The following is a 17948-nucleotide window of genomic DNA, read 5'->3' as shown; positions in this document are numbered from 1 at the left end:
ATTTCCGTGTGTATTTTTGTATGTATGTGTGTCTGTGTGTCTTTTTTTTAAATTTTTTTTTCGTTTACTAGGCATGCACGTCACATCCAGAATTTGGTTCGTAAACTCTTTAGACTAAAATATAGATCTCGTCAACAAGAGGCGCCGGCCGTTTTCTTTTCTTTTTCTTTTTTTTGTTACTCGCGGCGAAACTGTGCGCAGTTCCGCAGGAGGGAATTGACTACCTTGACAGAGGCGACCTTCCGCCGGAGCCGCTACCGCGAAAGTGATGGCAATACGCCTTTAGAATCATTATGCGCTCGTTCGATAAACGGTAAACAAGGGTTACGTCGATAGAAGCGTCCGACGCGACGCGAGCGCGTATTGCTCCGAACGGGAAAAAGACGTTCGGCTTTCTCGCTCCTGTTTCCCACCATTCCGTCCCACCATGCCACTTGATAAATCTTAATCGGCGATTACGTGTCTCGTTATGTCACACCGATAGGAGCCGACCTCGATCCGCTCCGCGAGTAATTCTTTCAGGACTGAGGCAACCCGAACGTTTTCCTCCCGTTCGCTCTCATATAAAAACGCGGTTTTCGATAGAAAAGAAAACGAGATAGACACTGCGCTCGACGAAAAACTGTTGAAAAGTTTCGAAGGAGACGCGCGCCGCTCCGCTCGGGACGGGGTCGAGCGTGCTCGAGCGGATCGCGCGCGAGAAACGAAATCTCGTCGATTGTACAATGCGTTATAACAGCGTCTGCGCCCCGAGTCCTTAGCGACGATCTCGTGAAAGAACGATTATCAACGCGTCAAAAAACACAACCTAGAGTCTTCTCAACGATCAGTCGTTAAACGGGTGTGTCTAAAAGAGACCTTGTTTCACGATGGAGTTCTAGATTGTATAATCGTGTTCTATTTTATAGCGTGTCGGATCGTCGCGAGAAACTGGACGCGCGAACGCTTGCTCGACCCGGTGCACAACGTCCTTAGTGTGGTACGAAGGCCGGCATCCTCGTCCAGGCTTCTCCTGCAGTTCTTCTTCGTGTTCTTCGAGTACGCTTTTAGGTTAAAAGGTCGTTGATATATAAAAAACGGTTGATTCGAGATCTAGCAGGAGTACGCCGCGATAAGCGAACTCTCGTCGCGCTCGCAGATACGCATCTATGGTGGTGATTTCGCGGAGCGATAGCCCAGAGTTATCGGGGAACTCCGGCACGGATATCGCGTTGCGTGAACAGAACATGCGGGAGACTATGCGTGTTTGTCCCGGTTCGCGTCGGTGTACTCCGTAGGATCGTGACCGAGGCGCGACGTCGGGCGTCTCGAATCGCGAGATAATTACAAACGAACCGCTTCGCGGTCCTCGAACGAACGGTACAGCGGCCGATCGATAAGCAGGAGCCCTTTAAGAGAGCGCTACGCTGGCCACAGCACGCGTGGGCGTGACCGGAGGCTGGAAAGGTCCGCCTCCTGGAGCTCCGAAACCCGTCGAGCAGCCACTGCGACGATTAGAAACCGATCGCCAACGTGGAACAAGAAATGTCAACGACGAGCCTCTCCTGTTCCGTCGGCCGCGATCGAATCGCTACAGTCAGCGCGACGGTGACGCCGCGCGAGAATTTCAAACTAGTTTTGCTGGAAGATCGTTAAAGGTACTCGACGATGTCGCATTTGATCGATATATTCGGACAGCTGGCTACGCTGGCCCCATATCCGCCCCTCGAGCTCTTGTGCCTCTCGGTTAGCAGCTTCTGAAAGATCGGCAGGATCGTCAGGTCCAGCAGCTCGCCGTCCGACACGGCGCTGTACATTTTCGAGACGTTCACCGCGGAACCGCCCACAACATCCGCGCTGGTGGCCACGGTTCCGCCCACACCGGCGCCGATACCGATTCCGATCCCGCCTCCCGCGCCGTTCCCGTCTACGCCCCCGGATCCGCCTCCGACACGAGGGCTGGCGCTCGCAAATTTGTTGTTGTGAATGGTGGCAACGTTCGGCGTGCTCTGCACGTATTCCATCCGAGCCTGCTGCCGGAGCTTCGACTCTGTGTGCCTGCACTCTCGTATCCTCCGCGCAGCCCGGTGGGGACATTCGGTGACCGTGTGCCCGTCAGTCCGCAAACGCGCATACTTTTCGCGCGAGCGCTCCGACACCGATCGCTGGATGATCGTGGACACGGACTCTTCGCATTTTTCTGGAAACAGATCAAACTCAAGTCAGAACTGTTTTAATTCTTTACTGTGTCTTCTCTGAGGCATCACAGAAAATGATTGTACTGTAATTGAAAACAGTTCCTGCTTAACTATGTCCTTACCTGTGTCGGAGTAGCTCGCGCTAACAACCGCTGGAACACTGGGCGAGCTAGCGTTCTGCGAGTCGTACCGCTTCTTCTGCCGCCTGGGCACAGGGGGCGTTTCCGCGGAGCCGTTCAAGGTCGCGTGGGAGTGGCCACGCCCGCCCCCGTGCTTCTCGCAACGGTACCCAGTCCCGGCGACCAGCGCCCGCCTATGCCCACACTCGCCAATTACGTACGACTTGTCGAAGGACCCTAAAGAGATCTCGGTTCGTTCAGCCTTGGACACGTTCTCCGTGGAGATGTAGCTGATCGAGTTTATAGGCACGCTGGTCCGCCGGGTCTGGAACAGTTCGTGGTGCGAGTGAGCCATACCGTTGTTCTTCACGGACGATCTCCTCTTCAGGGACTGGTAGGACGACGTGGCTGCCGAAGCTGGAAGAGGAAACCATCGGTCATCTTAAAGACGGCACCGATCATGAAATATCTAATAGAAAAGGTGCATCACTCACTGGAATGTCGATGCTTCGGCACGAACTGCATCGGCGGAGGTAGAATCGCCTGCTCCAGGTAGTCCTGCTCGTGGAGCTCGCCAAAGGAAACATTCTTGGTCGGCGGAGGCGTGGGCAGTCTAGACCTACGATCGTCCCTATACCTAATAGGTTTCCCATGCCTTGGAATCTCAGTTTCCTCAAGAATAACCGCGTCACCCTCCTCCACGATCTCTGGCACGAAATCCACGTTAGTTTTACCATCCGGACGCGATTCAGGGCTTCTCTCGATCAAAGGCTCGCTTTCCTTTCCTATGCCAGAAATTCGACTCCTCTTGCGCGTCGTTTCCGAATCCTCCGTGTGTTTCAACGCTGACGGTACTGTGGGCGTAACACTTTCGGCAGTCTGTTTCGCCTCACCCGGCGGCACCAGGGGAACGTATTCTGCGTCGATGGTGAACGCTGGGACCTTCGAGAAGGAGGTCTTCTTCCTGGGAACAGAAATACAGTGGCATTTGGTAAGCAGGTGGGAACGCCCACACGCCGTCCCTCCACCTCTAGTCACAGTGGGAGGACAAATAGGCTAGTCTTAACTTTGCTGTTTCGTACGCACTTTGGGGCCTGTTGCTCGAGACCGTTGGTGTTCGCGTAATCAGGCTCCGGCTGGGAAATCGTCGTCGAGTTTAGACTGCACATCGACATCGAGATGTCCGTCGTCTCCGTATTGACGGACAGACCTGCGGCGAAAGTATCGATCAGAATAGACTGTCCCCGTGCAACATAGTTGCCTATAGTCTAATGAGCTAGCTACCCTCTTTCTTGAGCGTCCCCTCTTGCCGCGGAACCGTCAGCCTGTCCATCGCTTCTTGCGTGTTCGTTGCGCATTGGTCTTCGAGCCGCCTCCGGAACATCTGCAACCCGGACAGTCGTGTTTACTCGGTCTGCTGACTATAAACCAGTGACTGGTGTGATTTGAATCAAGAACCACGATATCGATCAATTCTCTCTACGTATATTTGCTGAAACTTTCACTAGGGATGGGCGGCTACCCGAAATTTCCGTACCCCTGACTTTGATTTTCGAGAACTTGTCTTCAGGCCCCATTTAAAATGTTTTATGTGCTACCCAGAATCCTCTGTGGCAAGAATGTTCTAAGTGGTTCGCTTACCTGCAGCTGGGAGTCTTTTTCCAAAAGTTGCTTACGAAATTTCTGATTGGCCAGGGTGGCCTCCTTCAGCCGTTCCTCCAACTCGCTCATGCTCGAGTCACGCCTAGTCTTCGACATCGGCCTTAGGGTGGCTCTCATACGTTTGTCTATCGCTCCCTGCGGGTTTCTTCGCAGTTCTATCAGCTGCCATAGGAAACAGGCCCCACTTAAGCATAACAGTGTCGTCGCGTGAACGGCAACGCGCACGAAACGGGAATTCGAACGATAGTGTGTACCTTCGGCACAAAAACCAGGCACAGGGTCGCCGTGCTACAGAATATTATGAACACCGACAGCATTACGAACATGGCGTCCTGCTTGTCGGCTAGCACGAAGCTGATCGCTGCTCCGGTTACGCACATGATCACCACGTTGTACACGCTCATCCCGACGTATTTGCTGTCGTTCAACGCGGGGATACTGACGTGTCGCGTTTCCCACGCGAGGAAGGCGCCGAATATCTGCAACACGGGAAGCTTGAAACGATTATACGACACGGGACACCGTCTAGTCTCCTGATGAACCGTAGCAAGCACCGTGCCGATGCGATAAATTACATCGTTTCGCTCAAACTACATAGTACCCTTAGCCAAGCTTTAACCCTTTGAGACTGAGCAGCCTGCTAGGGAACAGTGCCGGATTAAAACCTCTAAAGGCACCAAGCACTTAAAAGATTCTCAGACTCCGTTATAAAATTCAGAAAATTTACAAGCAGATAACCTAATTCCAGCCTAGACTACTTACAAAATGAGACTTTCGTCCCACTTTCTAGCTACAAACATTCAGCTAACGCAGCGTGCAGCCGCCATTAAGTTACAAATGTTGGCAGTGGTTTGTTAACGTCAGCATCTTCCCTCGTTCAGCGGAGTAACGAGTTTCACAAGCGTGTAAAAGTCCGAAGTTTAATTACTATTATTACGCACCATCAAGAGACCCTTGTACGCGTATATGCACCCTAAGTAAACGGTCATCCGGTTGCTCTGGCAGTACTCGTTTTCCGGTATTATGATTATGTCCTCGCTAGAAGGATGCGGCTGCAACGAAAGAAAACCGTAGACGGTTAACGCTGATTTATTCTCACGGATCGTTCGGTGTTTTTTCATTTGTTTACGTACGTAGGGCTCCATTTGTTTGGTCTCCCTGTAAAACGGGTCCGCGACCTGCCACGTCGTCATAATCCCCAGATCAATAAACAACAATACGCCGACCACCATAAATAACTGGTAGTCCTTTATAACCTAAACGATCAGAATGATGCAGATTCATGATCCAACCGTTGTTGTTCAATGGCGGTACATAGATGGTGTTTGGTTACGTGGAGCACCACTCACCTTCTTGTTGAGCTTGACGTCGGTAAAGATCGAGTGTACCCGCCATGTTTTCGAGAACATGGAACCGAAGGCCAACGAAAAACCAGCCATCAGTAGCCACGCTCTCGCGGTGCAAATATACGGGAATGCCGTTACGCTGGACAGCTGCGAATCTAACCCAAGGAAAATTACACTGCTGTAGGTCAGCATGCATCCGACGATAATGAGGTTGTTTAAATGCGGCGATGACATTTTTATGTATCTGAAACGTTGAAGATGGTCGGTCGTGAGAAGAGCCACAGAGAAGGATGCTGGCGGAACGTGCACGCAACGGAAATGGAAAGACAACAAACGGGATCCGGAGGGATTTCTAGGCAACGTTTCTCAGCGCGAGATAATCGGGCACGGGTTTGCGACAAAGCGCAAGCGAAGATTACGCATTGCCACGTAGCCCTGCCGAGAGGATAGACAATTGTTCACGCAGGAAATGTTAAGGTTTCAGTTATTGGGAGTACAAATAAGTCTCCGCCGTTTGAAATCAGATAGTGCAACCAGTAAGTTATGGAGGCTAGTGTCAGATGTAAGACGTCATATCGTAAGGTTGCACATCTGTCAACACCATATCCTCGAAATATTAGCGATTGCGTATCAGTATCATCATAAGTATCATCATATCATTCTGATTTGCTTCTTTAATTTGAAGAAATCTGCAGCTGAGGCGCATCGGTTGCTTGTAGAAGCATATGGTAAAGTGAGAGAAGTTGTAGTGAGTGGTTTCAAAAGTTTAAGAACGTTACTCCAGACACGTCCAGACTCTTCTGCATGATAATGCTCGTCCTTATGTTGCGGCGCCGGTCAGAACCTACTTGGGCCGTATTCACCAGACATTGCTCCTTCTGAGCAGTACTTCACATCATATGAAGATGCCAAAAATAGGGTCGATTCATGGATAGCGTCAAAAGATGAAGCGGTATCCGGATGCTGCCAGAAAGATGGGAAAAAGTAGTGGCCAGCGATGGACAATACTTTGAATAAAACTCAAGGTACCGTTCTTTCGCAATGAATTCCCAATTTAAGATGAAAAACGGCGGAGACTTATTTGTACTCCCAATATAACACCATCGCTACCACTCTGACACCTATCTCGCATCTCGTGGTTCGCATGAAACTAGTTGAATTGATTTTACACGCGCTGTTATGTAAAATCATGGAACATAATCTATCCAGAGAGTCCGTAACGTTCGTTTACTGAAATTATTTTGATATTTCGTGCATTCTATTTGATAAAACATTACAACGATGAAACTAGGCAAGCTAACGAAGGGCGGTTGCGAACGTGTTAACCCAATTTTCAGAGTGAGCAATCATCTGTGTGTACAATTTTCTCCGAGCGTAATTTTCGCCTGCTATTTCGTCTGTACGCCATCGAACACGTGTCAGCTCGTGTACCGAGGATAATCCGGGGCATCGTTTCCATGAAGTCGAGAGCGAGATCTCGATCTCGTATAATCACCTTTGATTTCTGTATCTGATATTGATGGCAAGAAAAATGGCTGCCATGACGATACCCACGCTAGCCGCCGAGGCAAGCGCGGCATAGATTGTAATATTTACGGTCGAGTGCTCGATCAAGTGAAGGGTTCGATCTTTCGGCGGTGATCTCCCTCTCCAGACCAATGGCTGACCCCTGGTCAGGTTCAGAACACCAGTGACAGCATCATACTCCCCGACTTTTACCTCGTTCCCGCCTGTAACAATGCCGCGTGTACGAATACGAGATATTCGGGGATAGTGTCGACTCGCCTACTCACTTTGAAACTGCTTCAACAGAATGTACGCTTTCCTCTCGTTATCGTAGAACCGCACCGGTCCCTGGAACACGCAAACGAAGTCATTGGACGAGGTAAAATAGGTATAAACACTCTGGGACTCGCGTTAGCCCCGCCTTAAGGTGCAATGGGCGGGGAAACGAGCGAGTGGTGGGGAGGATGGTCCCTGCCCACCGGTTCCAGAGCCCCAAGCTCGCGGACTTACCGAGCGGCCACTGCAAATGCCAATTATTTCGTCGATTAATTCATTCGATAAAATTTCAACGCAATATTCAATACAATTTTAGTATTTCATTTATCCTGCTTCTTAATAAGATAAAATATTTGCGTCGTTAATGGAAAAATGTTCAATGGTATTCGCGTTAGTAATTGGTCGTACAGCTAAATCGAGTTAACTCGCAGTCACAGACGGACTTTTCAAGATCCGTCAACGCGGAAATTGGTAAAGGGAAAGAACAGCGCGCACCGTTAACTGAAGCATTAACGTGTGCCGTGCTCGTGATTACGGGTAAACAAAATCATTCGGAAAAGTGTTCGAATCTGCGCGCGCGGCAACGGGCGCGAATTAATATCCAGCGTATCTGCGAAAAGCGTGATCGAAGCGCGAGAACAATTTTGCCGGACGTTTTTGAGTGGAATGCCTCGGTGCGCGGCGGGCGGATCGCTCGAATCGCCGGCCGAGCGTAAACTTCCATTTATTTTAATGCTCTCGAATCGGAAGGTCGCATCGATCGGTTTTTCCCATCGCATCGGTTCCCGAGGACGAATTTCAAGGGGGAACGGTTCCAGATTGTTTCGAATTAAATACCAGCGCCCTTTTTCTGCTCTACAGTGGTGGGAATTAAGCCGTTGCGGTCTTCGCAACCTTTGTTACCTCAGCTTCGTCGGATTCTATTTCGCTACTCTTCGATTATTGGTGCGGTGTAATTTGCATTTGCACAATTGGGATCTGATCGAACAAAATCAAGAGAACGAATAAAAAGGGACCCGAGTAATTTGACACGAAATATTCCTGAAACCATTAGCACTGCTATTAGTCTAATTAGCACCGATTAAAAATAACATAAACGCTCTTACACGAATGCTTTAATTTTATAGAATTATTGAGGGTGGACATTCAGAGCGTTAACAAATTGTCTGGTTGGTTATTTAGTATCGATTTCGCATTCCGCCAAGTTCCCATAATCCTTATCGTTATTGTCAAAGTCCGTAGGTTCGATGACGAAATAAATTAGACTGTGCCATGGAAACCCATCCCGTTTCCTTTTACAACCTCCACCACCTGGCGATACCGAGTCAGAGTCGACGTAGGACCGCAAAGAGTTAAGGCTTTTGAAGGTAAAGGGTTTAGGGGTTGGTTTAAGCCGTAGTTCCGCGGTGCTCACCGTGACTCCCTCGAAGCTGGTGTTCCTGAGGGCTTCGAGGAATAGCTTCTCCCAGAGCGAGTCCCTGTATCTGAAATCCGATATGGTCTGATTGCGACGATAGTGTCTTATCCTGCGCGCCACGTGTTGTATAGCCAGAGCGACCGCCCATATACCGTCGTACGTGTATCCGTGGAACCTCGAGTAGTCCGTGCCCCGTCTCGAGTCGTACTCGACCCGATATTGATCCGGCGTCTGGAAAACATTCGAACCGGAAGCATAAAGAATTTTCCGAACGACTGGCCGGCCTAGGCGTCCAGAAACAATCGCTGGGAGTTGGGCAGTCGGTCCAGGGACGGTGAAAAAATATGAGAACCCCAGTGTCCGAAAAGCTTCAGTCCCGAGGCAGTCCTGTCTTTGTCGTTCGAAGATCAATGCGTGTGACCGATAAAGGAAACTGGGTTCCTGGGAAGCTGGGGAATCCGAGGAAGCTAACTTCTTTCTGTGTATCGATGCGCCATATTTTTTGCAGCTCTTTCGCCAGCTGAAAATAGGTGGCACACTCAATCCTACTAAAACACGGGGATTTGGGGAAAGGGGAAGAGATTAAGGTAGCAGAGGGTTAATCTTTGGTATCAATTGCAGACTGTGATCACAACTGACCACCCCAGCTCCCAACGATGCTTTAACAAAGGAAAGGATCGTCTTACGATGCCGGCTACGGTGTAAGTGTCGCGTCCCCGCTCCTCCGAGGTCAACGGCAGCAGGTCCGTTAAAATGGCGCCGTGCAGGGCCTCCGAGAGCTCCGCGGGCGCGCAGTCCCCATCTGAACGCAGCCACCATTCCTCCGCATACGTACCCATGATCACCCATTGATACTTTCTGCCGAACATGCCGAATCTGAAAACGAGAATCGTGCAACGGTTCCGATCGGTTTCGACGTTGTTCCGCCTCCTTACGGCATTTTTATTCTGTCGCGCTGCCACTACCTCCGTTCTCGATGTCTACGTTACTACTAGCCGTAAGCGTTTACGACCACCCAATCGGATTGCCTCTATTGTTTTAACATGTTGGCGATAGCTTGTTTTTAAGGGAAATCGAAGACGCGTAGCCTGATGCTTTTTCGATATTTCGTTATTTTATTTTAATCTTATTCACAATGATCGCACAGTGATTTTTATCATGTTTAGAAAGTTGGGAAATATTCAGCTTTTTCAAGAATTAAAGGTTCTTCTGTATGGGTACTTTTCCCAAAGGCTCTCGCTATGGAGCGGAGAAGATGAGAGTGTCTTGTGGTAAGAGGACTGTAATGGAGGACTGCGTAGATTACCCCAGGATCATCGAGGGATAAAGGTCTCATTAGCTAACATCAGCTCGCACCAAAACCCACACGAGTTTCTAACATATTCGCTCGATTCAGTGGCTGGCATAAACTGAAGCAACGTGTCGTAATTTCCTGCGCACCTGTACGCCTCGCAGAATATCCGCCGGGCCCAGTCCTCGTTAAAATTTCCTAGAATGATCCTAACGTCCTTCTCCTTGAGCTTCTCGAGTGCGCTGCTCACCTCCGTCGCGAAACTCTGCGTCTCCACAACCTCCATCTTGCTGTCGTCTAGATCGGCGACCAATCGATTGTGCGCCTGCAAGCAAGGAGACAGTCCTTACTGACTCTCGAAGTTAACACGACTAATAACAGAGACGAAACTTCAGTGTCACGATCAATTTGAACTAATGGATGACCGTCCACAAAGCGTCATCGTCATGCGGCCCTCGCGATACCAATCATACTACGAACTTCTATATGCAAAACGTGACATTCTAAATGCGTCTTTGGTTTCTGCACACTTTAAATAATCTGAGAGCGTATTCTGGTTTTCAATGTTCGAAAAATGGATTCTTAAATTGGTATCCTTGAAAATAAGAACACCCCCTACGAATAAAAAGTATGCATCCTGAAGCAACAGATGGTAGACAGAAAAATTGGGAAAGACAGAAAAAGGGGGTATTCTGGTTTTCAATTTTTGAGAAAATGGAATTTTAAATTTGTTAATCCTTCGCGAAATAAGGATACACTCTTCAAATAAAGGATGTGCATCCCGAAGCAACAGATGGTGGACAGAAAAGCCGAGGCAGTAATTGGAAATTTCATTGGTTCACAGAATTCCTGGATAACAGGAACGTCTCCCCAAGCGATCAGTCTTCCCTTTCGGAACGAGAGGATGGTGAAGCTTCTTCTGTTCGTTGGAAAGCGGTTTTTGCGAGGAGATACTTGCCAGGGCGTATCGCGGCTCGTTCTGGTAGATGGTACCGACCCTCGTCCAATTGAAGTGGATCAAGAGCGCCACGCGAGGAGCGTTGAACGCGTTCTCGGATGGCACAACCCTGAAGAAGTTTGGGAAGCTGTTGCTCGTGAACATCGGGTGCGTGTCTGCGTAGCTGAGCTGCAACAGAGGTAGGTCGGGTTTTGGGGGAGTGGGTTCTCCTTTTGTCTAAACTTTCGAAGTTGAGTTAGGCGACGCGACGGTGCTGTTAGAAACGTTTCTATGCGGGTTAACTGGGAAAGCGATTTTATTCTTAACTGTCTCCCTCTCCCTCTGCTTACCTGGGTGAGACGCCAGTGTTTGGACGCTTTCGCTATGGGGTCGGTAACGTGGGTACAAGCTGCTCCGAATAGCATCACTTTATGGGGGCCGCTGTGCATCATGTCGAAAAACGCCTTCACTCCCACGGCCGCGTTGCACTGGAATCATATAAAATGATCTCTGATTTAAACTATTTCCTGAGAAAAGCTATTGGACGATCGCAGAAGTTCGTGTCCAATTCGCGGATAAACTTCCCACTGTGTTCGTACAACTGAAAGCATACTAAAAGCTGGCTCTGGAATCATATAAAATGTTCTTCTATTGGTACGATTGCAAAAATCCGTGTCCAATTTGGAAATCAAACTACCTGTTCGTTTAAACAAGGCGCGGATAAACTTGCCACTGTGTTCGTACAACTGAAAGTATACTAAAACCTGGTTCGGATAACAGAGATTCAATTCCGAGTCCGTAGAAGTAACGTCGAACAAAAGCTGGCTCCTATAAATGAAGTTCGCAGTTCATGCAAACGGCAGCTCGACTGTAAATAGAAGTTTGCAGCAGCTCGATTCGATCGACCGGAAGCCCGATCGCAAGACCGCGGATGTTTATACAATTTCCAGGTTTTAGTATTGGCCTGTGTAAATCTGGAATAAATAAAATTCCATGTTCCGTATGCATGAACGCATGCAGATCCGCAGTGTACAAAATTCTGTGGGTCAAATTCAATTCGAGGTCGTACGCTTTTGGAAATATGCCTGCCGGCGTGTCTGATCATACGTAGCCAACAGTAATCCGACGTGAGGCACTCGAGTTCGCAGGTGCGCCTGTAGAAACACAAAACGGGCCCGTGGCACCGAAACGCGGCTGTTCTCGCGAGCTCGTGTCTCGCGCGTTGTGCAAGTTTCTATCGTATCCCAGCTCCGACCAGGCTAGGCTAGGCTCTCTCTCTCTCTCTCTCTCTCTCTCTCTCTCTCCCCGTTGTATGTATACGTTTGTTTGCCGGCGTTGGCGGGCGCCGCGCACCTGCTTGTCTTCGAGTGTCCTCCATGGAGGAGCGCAAAGCCTCGCTTTGACACGCGGGATTTGTTACCCGGGCTGCTCCTGACGTTTCTCGGGCCGCGTCGGCGTAAAATATACGCGGGCACGTTCATACTATGCAAATGCGGGCAGCTATGCGCCCGCTACGGTAAAATAAAAATAGAGAGCAACGGGCGAAAACGGGTGGAGAAAATGGGACTGAATGGAAGCGGGCGTCCGCTCAAAGATTGAATGTGTGGCGGTGCAGTGAACCGATATGGAACGCCGACGCGTCGCGCGTCATGATAAACGGATGCTATCTAGGCTGTTAGGCCGCGGATATGCTGGATTCTCGATCACCGGCAGTCATCTTATTTCGATGTGTCCTCTCCCGCAGTAACGCATTCGGACAGCTCCATCGGATTCGGACATGCGAATCGCACCGAAGGGATGTTGAATAACTTCTCGCTTTTTTTTTTCTATTAACTTAATGCTTTAGTGAAAAACATGTCATTGAAAGTATTGTCCATCGCTAGCCACGACTTTTTCCCATCTTTCTGGCAGCATACGAATTCCACGTGAGAAGAACGACACGTCTTTTGAGGCTATCCAAGAGCCGACCCATTCTTTGGCATCTTCGTGAGAATGGAAGTGCTGCTCAGCCAGGCAAACAACTCAGCCTGAAACTTGCTTATAGTACTTCTTTATAGATGCGTTACCATCTTAAAATACACGCGCGCAGTTCTGGTAACGCCGTGTGTTGGAAAACAGCGAGAACTTATTCAACATCCGCATTCCCATTTATTGGGAAAATGAGCAAGTGAATCACATGAGAAAGGTGATTAAAGATTGTCGAATCGAAACGATCACCGTTTTGAGGAAGCCCAATTTAGGGTACCGGGAAGGATCCCGAGTATTCCGGAAGAAATTGGGTGAGCGTCTGGCATGGGGTGTAGGCGCCATGTTGCGATCGGGAACCGCAAACGGCATACCCGGGGTTTAGGCATCGGTGTGCGTAGCGAATTAGCGATAGCTGGCTTGCGGATCGACGACGGTACGCGTCGAGTCGCCTGGCCCAGTGAACTCGTTCCGCGGGGCGTTTAAGCATTTAAGTCGGCTGCTATTAATTAAACGTCTACGTCATTCGCGGTTGCCCCGCAACCGACACCCCGCCTCTGCCGTCCATACCAATTTCGTTAGAGATTCCATTATCTACGGCTTACCGATATATTTAATTCATAACGTCCCGTCGCCGAGCACCGATCCTACCTCGGCTCTCCGTCGATCCTCTCCGCCCTATCGAACACGAACATGTTCCCGGCGCGCATGCAAGGACCCGGGAGCGATATTCGTATGCTCCATTTCCCTCGCCCTTCATTCCCTGAACAAACTGCGAAACCCGAAGGTCGCTGGGGCCACGGTACCATCGGTCTTGCGTCGATCCAATCCGTGAAACGCGTGGATTGTTTATCAATTGAGGGAAAATGTGATTCCAATTTTATCAAAAAAGCAGAATTAACAAAGAATAACAAATTTAAGTAGCTTTTTCACTAGCATACTACCTGCATGACAGTACAAAAGCTCGTTAACATTAAGATTAAACGATTTCTTTAGAAGTGGGGCCTGTACCTAGTATAGATGGCGCTGCTGCAGCTAGGGCTCTCGCCGCGAAGAGATGTCCTTTCAACTAGATCAAAGTCGAAGGAGGATTTGGAGAGACCGCACGAAACCAGGACAAGGAATGAGGTCTCGGGCACTGTTTTCCCTTATTTCTGGAAGCCGGCAATGGACTCGGTCGAAATTAATGGCCGCGATCGCGATAAAAGAAAATAATGGAACCAAGTTGGTCCTTAATCCTCTTGACTCTGGTGGCGTGCGAGCTTCGAGATAACGGTGGTTGACTAAACGAGCGCGGGTTTAGTTACAGGGTGGAGTTACGATTCCAAGGGGGGCAGCTATGTATCTCGTTCAATCGGGCGGTGGTATCTCCTCGCGGGCTCAAATTTCGTAACAGTTTCGCAACCCCTTCGGATCCTTGGGAAACGGGAGTGTAACCCAGAGGCTTCCTTAACCGAGCGAGCTGTTTCGACAAAAGCTTTTTCATTTTGCGGCAACAAGCGAACAGGAGACACGAAAGCGAAGAACAAGTTGATCCCGTTTTCCATGGGAGGACGAGGCTCTCCGGCGACCGGAAAAATAACGTTCTATATTTTAAGACCACCCTGTATGCGACAGGTGTTCTCTCGAGTTGGAACCGGGAAACCGGTGACCCGGGAAGGAGGGAAATCCAGCGAGACCACGGTTGCATACCGGCGCGCCGCAGCAATCTGATATAATCAGGACGTGATCGCTATTACCGTGTCCGTTCAATGAACTACGGAAATATTCTCGGGACAGCTATGAGCCTCGAACCATCCATGGGACACGGCGTTTCACCGTATCAGATTCTAGAAAATCGTTCGCGCAAGCGGGAGGGCTATCTACGGAAGAACGTCTGTTTGAAAATTCGTGTGAAAATTGTTTTCCTATTCACAACCCCGGAGGAACGAGGTTCCGATCGCCGGTTAATGCCGCAGTGCGACGATTTTCCGTCGCGCGATCGTTGTAATTAAATGGGATTATTTTGCTTACCGGGGGCGGGCCCGCGTTTTATGCGCCGGCACAGGATCAATTCGTAATGAGCGTTCGTTACGTCCGGCTTAATTGATCTCCCGTTACATTAAATCGTAGCATTACCCCCAGAATTATTGGCCGCGGCGGTTAATTACGTCAGTCGGACGCAACAGCCGCGCGCAACAATAACGCGAGCTCCCACTTTCGCCACAGTGCGAAAGGGACAGGAACACGACCCTATGTTTTTAAAGGGGGGGAAGCTGTGGAAGCGCCCCGGCAAATGATCCTGCAGCCCGGATAGATAGCCGAGTTTCCAAGGTAAACGAAAACGCTAACAACGGAGGGAAGGGGACGAACGATTTCGTACGCGACAATGACGAAGTTTGCGGCAAGTTTTATTGGATCCAGCCGGAAGATAATTTCACCGCGCGTTAAGGGTAGCTCTCGAACCCGGGAATAGCCTGGCACGCGACATTCCGAGATGCCCGGGATACCTTGCGACCGTATTGTCCGAGGAAGAGACACAACCCCCGACCACGCTCGGCGAAACTCGAAAGCCGATTTTCAATCGCGGTCTCTTCCTGCGCGGACCCTCTTCCCCGTTCCTCTCGTAAAACCGAGCCCGTGCCATTTAACGTCGAACCCGTCGTCGCGCGTCGGTTCGTTCGCTCCATCTCACACCGATTTCGGCGCCCGACGAAACGACCGCTCTTCGAACGCGAAAATTCGGGTCCAACTTTTACTGGATTACCCGATCCGTGGAATAGTTGGAAATAGGGGTGAAATTGGGAAGAAGTTGGGAAGAATACTATGCGTGAATGGTACCCTGGGATATTTCATGGGAGTCGGCCCCTCCGGGCGGGTAAAAGTCGAAATGGCGCGTTCATGATTGGGAGAAGTGGATTAAACGAATGAAAGTTAGATTAGACAGTGATTGGTTGAATGATTCGCGAAAGATTCTTATTATCGTATTAATTCGTGCGAAGCGAAACCAGTTTTAGACGTCATCTGCCTGAGAACATCTGTCACTTTATTATTTATTCATTATTTATTCCCGCCGTATCGCTCCTGGAAGCACACGGAATGCATAAACAGTCTGCATCGAGTCAGAGATTTTTTATTTGATCCGGAAACAACATGTAATTACCGCAAATGAAGCAACAAATTAAGTTCATCCCGAAATCAGTACGAACGCGAATTACGTTCCAGAATCTTATTTGCGTGGGTAAATGATTTCCGCGTATGATTCATTCGCCGGACAGCTGGTTTGTTACATTTTACCAGTTTCGCGAGCATGGTAAACATATTTATTATTGCAAATTGTTTGTTATCGATACAACCCGATATTCAAATTGCGCGTGAGCGTTGCAACTGTCGTGTACGCGGGTAAAACGACCGGAACGAAGAGTTATGCGAGTAGAAAAATATAAACATCGTGTCGTAAACATTGCGATAACAGGGTGGACGTGTACGGTGCACGCGTAGCGCTATTAATATCCAGACGGTTTTTAAAAGAGAACAACTTTTTTAAAAGTAGATTCAAAGGCTTCAGAGATTAAAAGGATTACGGTAAAAATTGTTTCAAAAGACTCTGTATGCGTATCGTATACAGTCTCTTTAAATTATTGTTTGTACATTTACTGTACATTTATTGCCACCTAGTCTGTGGAATTTGTCGAGATAAAATTATCGAAAAGTGTCTGAAGGCTAACAGGAGTCGCTGTAAGGGTAGCGGACTGCAAAGACACGCGTGGAGGGTCGAATCTACGATCTTGACCGCGCGGTGCTGGTTTCGTGTCCGCGTCCTTTCGTTTCACCCTCGTAAAAACTTGGAATAGAACGGTAGATTATTAACGAAGTTGCGTGGGCGTTCCGGTGCGACGATAGCCCCGTTATATCCCCGGTTAGGTCAAAGGTCAAGCAGGTGTAGGAGTGCGCGCGTACCCTGTGCGCGGTGTTTAGAAACTAGCTAGGTAGTCGGCTAGCTGCACACCGTTAGAAATTTACGTAACGATTCCGTGGCCCGTTTCCGGTGTAGCCCCATGGAATATCGGAGTTGGCGGACCGTGCACCGTTGCCCCCGGTTGAATTTCGGTGAGCAATGGCTTGCAGGAATAACCGGATTGCTCGATTCCGCTCGGCGATACCGACGCATTACCGTTTCCGGCGCGCTCGCGCGCCACCGATCGGCCATAATTAATCGGCGGCTCGTTATCGCGATGGATTTGACCTATGCCTGAATTAGCATCTAGGTCCCTACGATTGATAGATCTCCGGAAAAAGAAACCAAACGCGAAGCCCTCGTGAAAATTAGCGATAAATAACTCTCGGGGCTCGATATATTGGCTGGTGTGATAATTCCCATCGAATATTCCGGACGAACAAAAACATCTACGTCGGGAGACAGTTCGCTTTTCCGAGAGAGAATGAATTTTGCTTCCAAGCGACCCTCGGATCAAAGGACGTGAAACCCGAGCCTCGATGAATTACCCTTGGAGGATGATCATCGTTTCAATGCTCCCTAACTGCACCTTCTACCAGGTTATTGTCGACGCTCGTCGCGATGCAATTATCCCGCGGAAAAGTGCATCGGAACGTTTACCGTCCCCAGCCTGTTAAAAGCCGGATCGTGTTTTGATAACGCCCGTGGCGCACGATAACGCTTGCGACGCGACGCGAGACAGGGGGTTAACCGGTGTTTCAGCAGCCCGTGAAATAATAATGCGACGATCCCCGTTCCCAACTAACTCTCTCGAAAGCGCCTGAAACCTCGACAGTTCTCCCAGGTCGTGTCCTGAATGTCCGAACTGCACCCAGGTGGATAGAGCATCCTAAGGATGCTGAGCTCGGAACGCGAAATTGTTGCCGAAATGAAAAATCTGGTAGAATTTAATCCTACGAGAACGAACGTCGCTGCATGGACGACATTGCGCGCAGCTCGTATATCTGACTCGTAACGTTCGCAGACAAATCATTTCTCTATTTAACTCTCACCGGAAAATGGTAATGTGAAATGTACTATGATAATAGATTAAAATAACAGAAGGAAATGAATCGTTTCACCTGTCGCTCGAAGCAGAAAATTAGTTAAGAATTTTCGTTCACGACTCATTACGTTTCTTAATCGTTGGGAAATTTCACTCTTGAATTTCTTTCCCCTTGTTTTCAGAAAGTTAAAATGTTAAATATTCGAAGGGGTAGATGGAATTGAAATTATTTGTAAATTGTGTGGAAACGTTGGGAGCGTTGTAGTTACA

At 49.1% G+C, this 17948-nt stretch overlaps 1 protein-coding gene across 1 annotated transcript in view; it reads right to left on the bottom strand.

The window, feature by feature from the left end:
• Positions 1-41: 41 nt before the first annotated feature.
• The window catches only part of Gaba-b-r2 (gamma-aminobutyric acid type B receptor subunit 2), a 140861-nt gene continuing 122954 nt past the window's right edge, over positions 42-17948 (bottom strand). The window contains exons 3-19 of the mRNA XM_076437650.1: positions 11082-11219; positions 10753-10920; positions 9944-10119; positions 9190-9379; positions 8501-8734; positions 7098-7158; positions 6800-7034; positions 5308-5548; positions 5092-5214; positions 4900-5010; positions 4213-4437; positions 3938-4120; positions 3581-3680; positions 3383-3506; positions 2791-3260; positions 2300-2713; positions 42-2179 (exon numbers count right to left, since the gene is read on the bottom strand). Of these exons, the coding sequence (XP_076293765.1) occupies positions 1632-2179; positions 2300-2713; positions 2791-3260; positions 3383-3506; positions 3581-3680; positions 3938-4120; positions 4213-4437; positions 4900-5010; positions 5092-5214; positions 5308-5548; positions 6800-7034; positions 7098-7158; positions 8501-8734; positions 9190-9379; positions 9944-10119; positions 10753-10920; positions 11082-11219 (3741 nt within the window). The 3' untranslated portion in view covers positions 42-1631. The remainder of the gene's footprint in view (positions 2180-2299; positions 2714-2790; positions 3261-3382; positions 3507-3580; positions 3681-3937; positions 4121-4212; positions 4438-4899; positions 5011-5091; positions 5215-5307; positions 5549-6799; positions 7035-7097; positions 7159-8500; positions 8735-9189; positions 9380-9943; positions 10120-10752; positions 10921-11081; positions 11220-17948) is intronic.

The sequence above is a fragment of the Lasioglossum baleicum genome, chromosome 14 (genome assembly GCF_051020765.1).
Source record: "Lasioglossum baleicum chromosome 14, iyLasBale1, whole genome shotgun sequence".
NCBI lineage: Eukaryota > Metazoa > Arthropoda > Insecta > Hymenoptera > Halictidae > Lasioglossum > Lasioglossum baleicum.
The sequence above is the reverse complement of the archived record's forward strand: the minus strand, read 5'-3'. Positions and strand labels throughout refer to the sequence as shown.